Source organism: Dryobates pubescens, chromosome 27, assembly GCF_014839835.1.
Source record: "Dryobates pubescens isolate bDryPub1 chromosome 27, bDryPub1.pri, whole genome shotgun sequence".
Classification (NCBI taxonomy): domain Eukaryota; kingdom Metazoa; phylum Chordata; class Aves; order Piciformes; family Picidae; genus Dryobates; species Dryobates pubescens.
In genome coordinates, this window is record NC_071638.1 from 11418740 (window position 1) to 11432902 (window position 14163).

The 14163-nt window shown below is 48.8% G+C and overlaps 1 protein-coding gene across 1 annotated transcript; it reads left to right on the forward strand.

Moving 5' to 3' along the window:
• Nucleotides 1-9494: 9494 nt before the first annotated feature.
• On the forward strand, nt 9495-13093 carry MANSC4 (MANSC domain containing 4). The gene is made up of 3 exons (XM_009905277.2): nt 9495-9882; nt 11190-11324; nt 12211-13093. The coding sequence occupies exons 1-3, from the start codon at nt 9660-9662 to the stop codon at nt 12882-12884; spliced, it is 1032 nt and encodes a 343-aa protein (XP_009903579.2). The 5' UTR covers nt 9495-9659; the 3' UTR covers nt 12885-13093.
• Nucleotides 13094-14163: the final 1070 nt, after the last annotated feature.

Below are 14163 nucleotides of genomic sequence, written 5' to 3' on the forward strand. Positions count from 1 at the left end.
TCACTATTTCCTTTTGTTTTCTCTTTCCTGGTAAGGAGTTCCTTGGGTTTGGGGGTTGTTTTGGGTTTTTTTGTGGTTTGGTTTTGGTTTGTTCCTTGTTTTGTGTTCCTCTTTCATTCTCACTCAATTGTTAATTAATTTTCATATTCCACTTTCTTGTCTTCTGCATGAAGGATTGCATCATTTGAGCTTTCTGGGTTTCTTACATCTAGAATCATAGAGTCATAGAATCATCTGGGCTGGAAGGTCCTCCAAAGCTCATCCAGTCTGACCTCCCCACAGTCAGCAGGGACATCCCCAACTAGATCAGGTTGCCCAGGGCATCATCCAGCCTCACCTAGAATATCTCCAGGGAAGGAGCCTTAACCACCTCTCTGGGCAACCTGTTCCAGTGTTCCACTACCCTTGTAGTAAAGAACTTGTTCCTAACATCCAATCTAAAGCTGCTCCAGCTTAAAGTCATTGCCCCTTGTCCTGTCGCTGCAGGCCTTTGTAAACAGTCTCTCTCCATCCTTCTTGCAGGCCCCCTTCAGGCACTGGAAGGCTGCTATTAGGTTTCCTTGGAGCCTTCTCTTCTCCAGGCTGAACAACCCCAGTTCCCTCAGCCTGTCCTCCGTAGCAGAGGTGCTCCAACCCCCTTGATCAATCTTTTGGCCCTCCCCTGGACCAGAGACGAGCAACAAAGCTGGTGAGGGGTCTGGAGCATAGCCCTGTGAGGAGAGACTGAGGGAACTGGGGGGGTGTTTAGCCTGGAGAGGAGGAGGCTCAGGGGAGACCTTATTGCTGTCTACAATTCCCTGAAGGGTGCTTGTAGCCAGGTGGGGGCTGGTCTCTTCTCCCAGGCAACCAGCAACAGAAAAGCAGAACACCGTCTCAAGCTGTGCAGGGTGAAGTTTAGGCTGATCTTAGAAAGAAGTTCTTCATAGAAAGAGAGATTGGCCATTGGAATAGGCTGCCCAGGGAGGGGGTGGGGTCAATGTCCTTGTAGGTGTTTATGAGAAGATTGGATGAGGCACTTAGTGCCATGGTCTGGTTGATTAATTAGGGTTGGGTGATCGGTTGGACTTGATGATGTTGGAGTTCTCTTCCAGCCTGGCTGATTCTGTGATTCTGTGGACCTGCTCCATCATGTCCATGCCTTTCCTCTAGCTGAAGCCTGCTTTTGAGCACTGGCTGTTTTTTTCTCTGCCTCAGATTCAGCCTTGAGAAGATGATCACACCTGAAGTGTTGTACCACTTCAGTGGGAGTCCAGCTCCTGTTTCCTTCATGTACTTTAGTTCCTAGAGGCAGACATTTTGAGCTCTTGTAGTCATTCATACTTCAGAGGCAAAAGAGAGCTGCTGTTTGTCATGGCTGTTGCACTCCCCTGTTGGAACAGGCTAGGGTTGCCAAGGTGGTGCTGTGATTGCCATCTTTAGACATCTGTTTTGAAGCTTCTGATGTTTGATATATTGATAACTTAGCTCCTAACTGGGGACTTCTTTTTTCCCCCATCTAGTCAAGTATGGTCAGCCCTGCTCCCTCAAAGTGTTGACTCTGCAGCCTGCCTACATGCAATATTTCTGTTCCCTATGCACCTGCACCTTCCACTCTGCCAAGGATTTCAAGCTCACCTTCCTCAGTCCGTGTCCCATTGTGTGCTAAGTGTTTTCTTCCTGCCAGCAGACCTCAGAGGGCACTGACTCTGGCTGTCATGGGGAGCTGCCACATGCACAGGGGGTCAGCAGCACTCTTTGTTGAATGGCCACCTCTGCAAAAGGCCTGAATCCAAAAGGCCCTTCACCAATCGAATTTGCTGGCCTGGTTGTCAGCTCTCTGTGCTTTATCCTGCCTTAGGACCGGGCAGTTGTGTGAAGTCAGAGCATGCTGACAGGGCAGTCCCTGTTTTTTGAGTGCACTAAGCAGGCAGGCTGTATGGTGTGCTTATGTAGTATTTGCCTGCAAATGCAGCAAGGGCAAGGACTGAAAATACACAGATCAAAGGGGGGAGAATGGACATTTCAGCATTTTGACATGATTTCTGGGCAACTCTCTCCAGGAAGGAGACTAGAGGAAAATATATTGATTTACCAGAGGGATGCAGAGAGCAAAATCTTGTATTCTCTCCCCTTAACAAGGGCCATACATTTGGGATGGTGGTGGTGGGAGCACAGGTTGGGTAAGAGATGTTACAGAAGGGGCAAGAGAGAGACAGTGGCTGGGAGAAGGAAGGCTGAGATCTGGCTCTGGGCTGCCATATGAGGTTTAAGCACTGTGGTGAACTTCAGTTTTATGGACACTGTGAGACTAGGGAACATTGGGTCTGGGAGGGCCAGGTGCAGTTATTCTGCAGAGCTGCCTTCTGGCTGTATTTTACAGCCTTTTTGCCCAGCTCCAGCTTGGGATGGTGTGTTCATAGGCACCAGCCTCTCTCAGCGAACAGCACTGTTTTCACTGATGTAACAGAGATGAAGTTTCAAGCCTGGTCCCACAAAATAAGTAAGAGGTGATTTTTCTTCTGGGTTGGTTTGTTTGTTCATTTATTTGTTTGTTTTGTTCTTGTTGTTCTGTGTTTGTAGAGATAATCTGGGCTGTCTCCCAGTCCACAGCTCTATTGTTTTATGCTAAGATCACTAACACATAATCATTGCACTGGGATAAGAGAAAAGCTCATGCTGTTTCACCAGCAATTGTGGTGGCTCCTCTGAAGAGGGTAGGAAATGGAATTCTAGTGCTGGAGCCACAGAGGCAAACTCTGTACTTAAGAGTAAGAAAATACTTGAATGATCTTTGAAACAAACATGAAAGGCACTCTTCAAGGAGGTGCTGACACATGAAACAACAGGCAAACAATTTAGCATGCTGGTGGGTGTTACATGAGTGCCTGCTGCAAGAGCTTCCCCTGAAGAATTTACACGGAAGGGAAGGCAAGGGTAGCTACACTCAGCTTTTTAATACCTAGCTTTTAGAGTTTGGCTTCTGGAGCAACACCTTCAAGCTGTTTTAGGTAGTTCAGGTCTCTCTTTACAGTGCCTGAGGGACAAATTTATCGTAAGGAAAAGGATTCTCAAGCGCTGACAAATGGAGCGGGAAGGCACCAGGCTGTCCATAAGGGCTCTTTAGGGTTGAGGTGGCCGTTTCTGCCTGGGATTCACAGGCCAGGCACTTTTTCCTGTGCTTGGTCCCTCAAGTATTTTTATGTAGTTAATGCCTGAATTATTTCCAGGATGAAGAGAGATCCCTATTTTAAATAGGCTTGGAAATGGAAGAAGCTCTTTTATACAGCAGCACATTGTAATCGACCGTTCAACCATGAGAGGGAAAACCTAAGCTGCTGCCCCTTTCTCTGCTTGGTCACACATTTCTATAGCCCTCTGACTTTTCCAGCAGAGCAAAAGCAAGGGAATAAAGAGACCCAGGAGGAGCTACTGCCACAAAGCTAGGAGAAGCAAAGGCAGAGATATACTAGATAGCAGCAGCATTCTTCTGTTTTGTGTGGGACTTGGCTTATGCTTCCCACCTGGCACAGGATGAGTGTAGGGCTGCTGCAAGCTGCTCTGTGTGCAAAGACCTGAAGCCTGCTTGCACTTTAGATTAATTTCAGCTGCCTCATTTTACTGAAAAAAACATGGCCATGTTTTTTGTTCTCTGAACCACTGCATGGTAAACTGGATGGGTCTCCAGGTTGGTAAGGTCATGAGATACACAGCAAAGGAGGGTAACAGAAGTAGCAGTGACTGGAAGCTAGAATGACAAATGCTTTTCTTGGCAGGAAACCTGCTTTACATACACATGAGAAGGCCTAAATTTCTTTGTGAGTCTAACACAAGATCACAAAAAAAAAATCTGCAGCAGAGGAGGACACAACCCTTAAACACCAGTACAGGAAGACTCAGGGGCTGGGTGTTTGTTTTAGGCAACCTTTTCCTTGATTCACCACAAAGACCCTGGGTAATACATGAGAGCCATAAAAGGCCACACCAACCTGACAGCTCTAAGGCAAGGGCCACATGGAGGGAAAAGATACTAAGGGAATACTGAATTCCTTTCAGCCTTGTTAGTCTAAAATGTGCAGTGGGGCTGACTGAGGGGCTGTTTATACATGCTAGCTGAGAGAAAATCTAAAGGGCCACCTTCTTCCCTCTGAGACTCCAGGGAGCTGGGTATTGGGTAACAGTGGAATTCCTCAGGAGAGGAATTAGACTCCTGGAAAGGATTCATCAGCTGCTGCCATTGTTTAGTATTCTCCAGGTCACAGGGTACAAAGCAAGCATCTGGGGAACATAGGAAATATCCTGCAGCATTTCAGCATTACAAGTATCAGTGTCCTAGAGCCTCTTGTCCTTTCTGACTGCAGTATTCAGCTGCACTCACTCTGCTTTGTGCAGGATGAGCTGCTAGAGACTGTTCAGAGCTGCAGCCAGAGTACTCCTTATCCAATGACATTAGCAAAGCCAGTAAGAAAACAAAATAAACCCCCAGTCCTACTTCTAGTGGCACTTGTTTAGACTTTATTCCCCTTATTTTTTACCCATTTTTTCTGCTTTTGATGCACCATTTAATAGTTATTCCTTGTAATTTTATGGGTTTTTCAGATGTAACATGACTGAAAAGGGAAAAAAAAAAGCCTTGGGAGTGATATTTTTTTGAATAGTGATGATTTCTTATCTAGTACTTAACTTATCCTTAGTTTAGCCAAACTCAGTGGCTGATCAACACTAAAGTGTGTGCAGCTGAGCTTTATCTAAGCAGCAGACACACTGCTAGTAGGCATGCTCTGTGGATCATGAGAAAGCTGAGGCACCAGACAGCAGAGTGGAGGCAGGAGTGTGAAAATCATTACAATGGATTCCAGTCTGGTCCTTTTTTTATGTCAAAGGCTCAGAAAGAAATTTTCTTGAAACTCTCTTGGGTGAAATAAGTGTTCTCTGACCCAGAGGGCAAATTGTGTGCTGGGCTGCAGCCAGAGGAGTGTGGGCAGCCAGGCAAGAGAGGGCATTCTGCCTCTCGACTTTGCTCTGCTCAGACCCCACCTCTGAGCTGGGTTTATTCATCTTGGAGAAGAGAAGGCTCTGGGGAGACCTTGGAGCTGCCTTCCAATCCCTGAAGGGATCCTCCAGGAAGGCTGCAGAGGGACTTTTCCTGAGGGTGTCTAGAGACAGGACAAGGGGGAATGGGATGAAGATGAGGGAGAGCAGGGTTAGACTGGATCTGAGGAAGGAAGTTCTTCAGTACAAGCATGTTGGGCTCTGGAATAGGCTGCCCAGTGTCTCTCTCACTTCTGTTTCTGCTTGGAAAAGGGTAGGCACAGCCAAAAAGCCCAGCTGTCCTCTCTTGCCTACTCTGCCTTTCCATGAGGGATGTGTCTCTGATCATGCTGGCTTCACTACCACTGACAGAGCAAAGAATGGAGAAATTGTCAGGGCACTACCCTGGGCTAGGCCATAGCAGCTAGTACCAATGTCTCCCAGAGCTGTTCAAAGAGCATAAATGCTCCAGCTTCAGCCTGGCTCAAGACACTCACTACCCTCCCCCACTAGATTGGGAGGAGTTTTCAAGTTCTTCAAAGGAGAAGCGCAGGACAGCAACGATGTGGACAACGAATGACCCATGAACTAATGTAGTTTTAGAGGCCCTGATCTGACTCCGGGATCAAAGCCTTGGCATTTCCAGACCTTTCCAGGAATGCCCTTTTGTACTGTACAGATCCTCTTTCTTCTGCTCTTTCTGTGTCCTGAGTACTAGAGCCACATACTCCATGTAAGCTAAATAGGGTTCCAAGTACTGAGACAGATCTGTTACTCTATATGGAGAGAAGTGTCAGCTTTTGGTTATGTTTAGCAAAGGAAGAGTTAATGCCTGATGACGAAGTCTTTGTGCTAGGAAGGTCTTGGATGGTGCCATTGTCACTGCCAGCCCAGGTGGAAAACCCCAGGTACAGTTTCTGTTCCTCAGAAGAGTCATTAAAAGCTCCTTCTGGGGCAGGTACTGTTATATCCCTTTCACTGAAAGGGCTGCAGGGACACCCGCGTCCTCGGAGAACAGGCAACTGCCTTTTTGTTTTCCAGGAGGGAATTTGAGAAGACTGCTGAAAAGAATGACTGAGCACCATGAAGTGCTGCCCTGACTCTGGCCAGAGAGACTCCTTCCTCGCAGCAGAAGTCTCTTGGTCCCTCCTCGCAGAGCGCTCGGAGCAGTCGGTCCCCGGTTTGCAGGTAAGATCTGGGTATTTCCTTCTTGATTTCAGACTTCAGCATTAAATGCTGTATATGCAATTCCCATTGAAAAGGCAAAGGGGAGTGATGGGGAAGCTGGCAGAAAACTCTGACATTTAACAGACAGACCATTTTAGGTTTTAAAGGAAATTGCCTAAAGCAGCCATTTAGGGACTTGTTTCAGTCTCTTTATATTGCATGAAATAAAACCTTTCTCTGCAGCTATTCCTGCACTTACAGTTTAGTCAGAAAGAGAGCAAGGAGAAAGAATGGCAAGTAATGGAAAGGAAAAAAGGCTGCTTGTCTGAAGCACACAGCAGACCAGGATAAAACCATGAAGTTACTAAGACTAGGAAGGTGTCTGTTGCAAAGAGTGGCCACCAGCAAAAGAGACTTTAACTACCCATTGCTAACACAACCCTCTGGAGTGTTGTTCCCCCTCTGCCTGGTTTTGCAGATGCATCATTAAGTGTTCTGCACAGTGAGTACTTTCACTCACCAAGGAAGTGATAATGACTTGTGTCATCTGCACAAACACTTCCCAAGGCATCACACACAAACACAGGGGAACCCAGAGAACATAACCTTACCATGCCTGCAGACACTGAAGCTCCCCAGGACATCAAATGTTCTGCTCATGCCAATAATCCTATTTATTTACATGGACTAAAGACACGCTCAGCTTTACCCAATACAGACACTTGCTTTGCATGCTTAAGCTCCTTGGGAAATGATTCCTCAGGTTATTCAGAATCTGGGTTTCTCTTCCTGGGGAGATGGGAAGAATAAGAGTGAGGAGAGCAATTAGGAATCAGCATTTTTGCACGTAAGTGTTACAGCAGAAGTCAGATCCCAGACTCATACTGAGTGCTGGAGGCAATATAGGCATGCTGATGCCTTGGAAGAGTTGGAAAGCTGCAACAAACCTGTTAGAAAAACATCCTGTCACTAGTGCTGGTGTCAGTGGTAGACTCATGGCTGCAAAGCTTCCTGTGCAACCTGCTGAGTGCAAACAAACAGCTGTGTTGCAACGTGCATGGAGGGAATTCACAGAGGTTAAAGAGCAGCCAGGTACCAAAGCAAAGAAAATAGAAGAATGAAGAAGAGCTGGTTTGCAAAAGAGGCTTAGAGCATTGCCCTCTCGTGCTCTTCTCTCCAATTTAATTCCTGTGTTTCCTAACCCAGCCATGCAGACTGCACAATATTAGACAGTGTCTGGAAATCCTCCTAATTATTGCTAGGAGTTCCACTGAATACTTAAATGCCTTGGTCTAGCTACTGGATCAACAGGAGTCAACCTGGTCTGAGCTTTAGCACCTTCCAAGGAGCTCTTTAAGGTACAGCAGGGTAGACTTGCTGGCTCATTTCCAGAGTGGGGGCCTTGTTCTACAGGACAAACAGCAGGACAGGCTGAGGGACCTGGGCTTGTTCAGCCTGGAGAAGAGAAGGCTCCAGGCAGACCTAAGAGCATCCTTCCAGTACCTGAAGGGGGCTACAAGAAGGCTGCAGAGGGACTGTTTGCAAAGGCCTGCAGGGACAGGATGAGGGATAATGTTTTGAAATGAGAGAAAAGCAGATTTAGATTGGATGTGAGGAACAAGTTCTGCACCATGAGGGTGCTGGAACATGCAACAGGTTGCCCAGGGAGGTGTTTGAGGCCCCATCTCTGGAGATATATTCAAGGTCAGGGTCAACAGGGCTCTGAGCAAGCTGCTCTAGTGGAGAATATCCCTGCTGACTGCAGGGGGGTTGGACTGGATGAGCTTTGGAGGTCCCTGCCAACCCAAACCATTCTATGAAATGACTTTGAGGGCCCCCTGCATGTAACTCAGCTCTACTTCATATAGAACTGGGACAATTCTTTGGTTCTAATCTTGAAGAAGGGAAAAAAAAGGCAGTCTAAAATACTGTTTTCTGTTCAGCACTAAATTCCTGTTGCAGACAACCACATTCCCACCTCTACTGTACAGTCCACTGAATTTCAATCCACTGCATATTGCAGTCCTTACAGTCTTTCTGTAGGACAAGCTCACAGGAGTGAGACTCAGGGTTCAGCCTCTGTTCTCCTAAGAAACAGAACATTTGAGAGCTTCAGGTTTCAGCACAAGTGCTTGATAAAAATGCCTCCTTATATGCCAGCTGTCTTGTGTTTCTTTCACTCACAGGCATTTTCCAAGCTTAAATGGGGACAGAAAAATCCATCCAGACATTTCAATATCCTTAAAACTGCTCAGGGCAGAGCTTTGCCCCTTTTGTCCAGAGATGAATGCAGGTCACAGTTTTCTCTACCCAGACACATCAGTTCCAAGATCTTTACAAATAATACTGGATTATTCTTGCAACCACTGCAGAACAGGGAAGGGGAAAACCATGTCCACCTGTAGCTGGTAGATAGAGTTAGATAGCTCAGTTTGTTAGTAGAGAAGGAAACTCTATTTGCAGCCACCAGAGACTTAGGGGTGTTGGTTGCTGAGAAGCTCCCCAGGAGCCAGCAGTGCCCTCATGCAGCCCAGAAGGCAGCTGTGTGCTGGGCTGCAGCCAGAGGAGTGTGGGCAGCAGGGCAAGAGAGGGGATGCTGCCCCTTGACTCTGCTCTGCTCAGACCCCACCTCCAATCCTGCCTCCAGTTCTGGTGTCCCCAGCAGAAGAAGGACACACAGCTGGTGGAGTGAGTCCAAAGGAGGCCACAAAGATGGTCCAAGAGTTGGAGCACCTCTGTTTTGAGGACAGGCTGAGGGAGCTGGGCTTGTTCAGCCTGGAGAAGAGAAGGTTCTGGGAGGACCTCTATGCTGCCTTCCAATCCCTGAAAGAATCCTCCGGGAAGGCTGCAGAGGGACTTTTCCTGAGGATGTCTAGAGACAGGATAAAGGGGAATGGTTTGAAGCTGAAGGAGAGCAGGGTTAGACTGGATCTGAGGAAGAAGTTCTTCAGTCTGAGGGTGGTGAGACTCTGGAACAGGCTGCCCAGGGAGGCTGTGGCTCCTTGAAGGCTAGGATGGATGAGGCCTTGACCATCTGAGTCTAGTTGAGAGGTGTCCCTGGGCATGGTGGGGAGGTTGGAGGAGATGATCTCTGAGATCCCTTTTAGCCTGAGCCACTCTAGAATTCTATGTTAAGGCTCTCTTCCTGGTTTGGTCTTAGAATGACAGAAGACACAAACTTGGGGCCAAGGCCTCTGAATTCTCTGAATGACTAAAACCGACTTTTGCCTCTTGTGTCTCAAAAACTGTCTCCAAATAATAGAAAACAGTAATGAGTATCATTATCTTATGTGGATCATAAAATGGCTGCTTCCTTCCAGCAGCTGCCCAAACAGCACAATGGGAATTGTTTGGGAAAAGCATCCCCTGGCTCATGTCCCTGGCAGAACTGGTTGTACCCTCACCACTCAAGACATTGCCTCCTAAAATGCTGGTCCAAACTTTAGTGCAGCCCTGGGAGAGAAAGAGCCCCTTGCCTGGCAGACATGGTTCTGCTGGTGGCAGCAGCCCTGCTGGTTCTGGGCCTGGCTGTGAAGTCAGAAGCTCTCTGCTCACCCACAACCTTCTACAAGGACTGCTGGATCCGACGCTTCCCAGGCCTCCGGATCGACCTGCAGGAGTCGCAGCGGAGGGGAGCCCGAGTGCTGAAGGTTTATGCAGAAGTCTCACCCCAGCAGTGCAGCAGAAGCTGCTGCCTCTTGAGCAATGGTGAGTGGGTACTGCCATGCTGATGGCACACAGGAATATTTATGGGACAGCATTCTGGGCCTTTTCTGCACAAACCTTCCTTCATTGGAGGAGGACATAGTGCAAAAGGACACAGAAAGGATCCGCGTGTGGGTCTGAGGCAGGAAAGCAGAGGCACGCTGTAAATGGCCCCTCATCCTCACCCCACAGAAGGGAGTTTGAGAATCTGAATTTGCTGGAAGACTACTCTAGAAACACAAGAAAACCTTAGGGTCTGCTTTGAAATTTCAGATCTGTGACAAAGCTTGTGGGCAATGCCAGCCTTCCAACAGTAACTCTCCAGTACCCACCACACTCCTGTAGAGAAGGATCAGGGACAGTGATTCCTCTTCACGAAGGAGGGCACTAAAGCAGGACATGGTGAAGGGGCAGGGGGTGGGAACAGACAATTTGTCCTTCTCTGAAATACCAGAATCTTCCTTTCTTGCAGAGAACACTCCCTTGTTCTGCTGCCACTCCATGGTTCTGCTGCAATCCAGATGAAGTTTTTCAGTCCAAGGGTGATGAGACTGGAACAGGCTACCCAGGGAGGCTGTGGCTGCCTCCTGCCTGGGGGCCAGGCTGGATGAGGCCTTGAACAGCTGAGTCTAGTTGAGAGGTGTCCCTGCCCATGGTGGGGAAGTTGGAGGAGGTGATTTCTGAGGTCTCTTCAAGCCTGAGCTATTCTAGGATTCTGTGATTAACATGATCAGTATGAGAATAAAAATAAGGAAAGGAGGGGTGTGGATATGGAGGATAAAAGTGAGATAGCAGTTACTAAAAACACCAGATCTAAATTTTGATGAAGTTGTGAATTACAATCAAAAAGATTACTTTGACATAACAAATACAACCATCAGCAGCACTCCTGGAAAGAGTCCATTTCTGTCTTAAATACTGTGAGGAAAGAGCAGCTGCCTGCATTTCACAGAATCACAGAATGGCTCAGCCTATTCCAGAGTCTCACCACCCTCAGACTGAAGAACTTCTTCCTCAGATCCAGTCTAACCCTGCTCTCCCTCAGCTTCAAACCATTCCTCCTTGTCCTGTCTCTAGACACTCTCAGGGAAAGTCCCTCTGCAGCCTTCCTGGAAGATCCCTTCAGGTATTGGAAAGCAGCTCTAAGGTCCCCCCAGAGCCTTCTCCAGGCTGAACAAGCCCAGCTCCCTCAGCCTGTCCTCATAGCCCTTGGATCATCTTTGTGGCCCAGTATTATGTGATGTCAACCCCATAACCCCATGGACCATGCAGTGGTCACCCTGCTCAGCTTTGTCCTTCCTGCATTGCAGCTTCCTGCAATCTGGCAGTGTTCTACCATGGAGCTGTTCATGAGCACCTGAACTGCCTGCACCTGTCCTGCCCAGCACTGGAGAGCTGCATCGTGAAGGCTGGGATCAACGTGGTTCTCTACAACATCACCGCAGGTAATGAAGCATTTCCTGAGGAAAGGCTGAACCCCAGCAGCTGCAGAAAACCTGGAAAATGATCCTGGGGCAGCTGCTGTGCTAGGAGATCTGCAGCAACATGCAAGGCTAAGCCCCCAGTTTTCCCTGACTCATGAGTGAACCTGCTTCTGAGAATACTTCTCCCTTCCCACCATGCAGTACATGGCAAGGCCTACTCCCAAGATTGATGCTTCAAGTACCTCATCAGTATTGTGCTGGGGGAAAATGTCCCCTCAGATCTGAGACACAGAGAGGCAAGGCTGCCACTGCTCCATGGCCCCTGAGCCAACAAGCTACAAGGCACATTAGGTACCTGCACAGAGGACACTTCCATACACCAAATGTAGGTGCAATCAGGCACACAGGCAATACAGACAGCACCAAGAGCTTCCTCCTGCCTTTTCTGGCTGCAAAGGATGGAGATGGTACAAATCTATAAGCACAGCTATATACCGTGCCAGTCTCCCCAGCAGCTAGGCTCAGACACCACTCTGCCCAGTCTGGAACCCTGTTGCTGTCACCAGAATGTACCAGCCCCTGAGGGTGAAGCCCCCCTCAAGATGCTGGTGCAGACTGTCACACACAGCTGGCTGGGTCTCCCCTGCTTCCCAGCAATCTGGATCTCTGCATTTCCTCCCCTTTGGTCCCTTCCCTAGGATCCCACAGCGAGTCCTGTCAATCCCAAAGTGCACAAAGTTTGCATCCCATAAGGTTTCTCCTAACCCCAGGCAGTGACAGCCCAGTCCAGAAGATGCTGATGGGTGTTATGGGGGCTTCTTTCCCTGTCCTTGTGTCCATGTGCTCCTGGTGTGAGTGTGCAGAGGAGCTTAGCTCACAGAAGCTGACTCTCGTTACTATTTAACAGGGGCTGATCCAGATCTTCTGCTCTTTGGAAAACTGGCATCCCCACAGGCCAGTCCTCACCTCTCCCCCAGTGAACAGGAAAGGCAGAACAGCACAAAGGCCACCAAGCAGGAGAGATGCCAGCATCGTAACACCACCTCCAGTTCTCTTCTGATCCAAGCTCCATCTTCTACCAGTATCTACAGCTTGCCAGCCTCCAGCACCAGCCCGAGGGCCACAACCCCTGCAGTTCCTGCTCACTCCAGGGCAGAAACTCTTCCTACAGATGATCCTTTAGCTAGGAGAACAAGCACAGCTCCAGGAAGCAGCAGGTCAGTCCTCAGCTCAGACCAAACTGTGCACTCAACTTTGACACCCAGTTCTGCTAAGGTGTTGTCCCCCATGCCCACTCCTCCTGGCCTCAACGGCAGCAAGCAACACTCCAACGAAACCAAAGGATACAGCGGCAGGAATTACACCTCGGAGAACCAGGCACCTCCCTGGGAGCCTGCAGCCCTGGGGGTCTGGCTGATTCCTCTTGTGCTTTGCTCTTCTCTCATCTTCCTGTGCTGCTGCACTGCTGCTTTCACAGCAGGGCACTGCAGAGGCAGGAAAGGGCACTACAAGCCCATCCGGAGAAAAAGAACCACCTCAAGGCAGATCATAAAATACAGCACTGCCAGGAGCAGCTGGTGAGCTACACTCACCAAGGGCAGCTGGTGACCAGTACAGGCTGGGGACTGACCTGCTGGAGACTGGTGAAGGGGAAAAGGATCCTAGTGGACTGAGGGTTGACCTTGACCCAGCGATGTGCTCTTGTGGCCAAGAAGGTCAATGGTATCCTGGAGTGGATTAGAAGGGCTGTGGTCAGTAGGTTGAGAGAAGTTCTCCTCCCTCTCTACTCTGCCCTGGTGAGGCTGCATCTGGAGTCTTGTGTCCAGTTCTGGGGCCCTCAGTTCAAGAAGGACCTCAGGGAACTGCTTGAGAGTCCAGCACAGAGCCATGAAAATGATGTTGGGAGTGGAACATCTTCCTTACGAGGAAAGACTGAGGGAGCTGGGGCTCTGTAGCTTGGAGAGGAGGAGACTAAGAGGTGATCTCATTCCTGTTGATAAATATGTGCAGGGTGAGTGCCAAGAGGATGGAGCCAGGCTCTGCTCTGCCCAATGACAGCACAAGGGGCAGTGGTTGGAAGCTGAGGCATAGGAAGTTCCATGGAAACAGGAGGAAGAATTATTTCCCTGTGAGGGTGACAGAACACTGGAACAGGCTGCCCAGGACTGTTGTGGGGTTCTTGAGTCTCTCTTTATGGAGATACTCAAGACCTGCCTGGTTGAGTTCCTGAGTGATCTGGTATAGGTTATCCTGCTCTGGCCAGGGTTGGACTGGATAATCTCTTGAGGTCCCTTCCAGCCCCTAATATTCTGTGATTCTGTGAGTTATGGTCACCATCCTTCTGCAACAAATACATCTTTCACGACATCACGTGATGGTTTCAGAACTCCTTGGTTGTAATTTTAACTGTCAGCATAGGAAATGCCATTCTCCTGTCTCTTTAAGGTAAGGAGCACACACTCAGACACAGCTGAGCAGGCTGGTTTCTGAGAAAAAGACCTCCCTGAAGTGAGCAGTGAGGCTAGGGAGAAGTTTGGAGGGCATCATTCAAGGAAAGGCCTAGGGAGCTGGGGTTGTTCAGTCTGGAGAAGGCTGAGGGGAGACCTCATTGCTCTCTACAGCTGCCTGAAAGGAGGTTGGAGTGAACTGGTTTTGGTCTCTTCTCCCAGGTAACCAGCAACAGGATGAGAGGAAATGGATTTGAGTTGTGCCAGGGGAGGTTTAGGTTGGATATCAGGAAAAAACTTCGAGTGAGAGCGTGGTGAGGGGTTGGAACAAGCTGCCCAGGGAGGTGGTAGAGTCACCATCCCTGGAGGTGTTCAAGAAGCTGTAGATGTGGTGCTTCAGGACATGGTTTAGT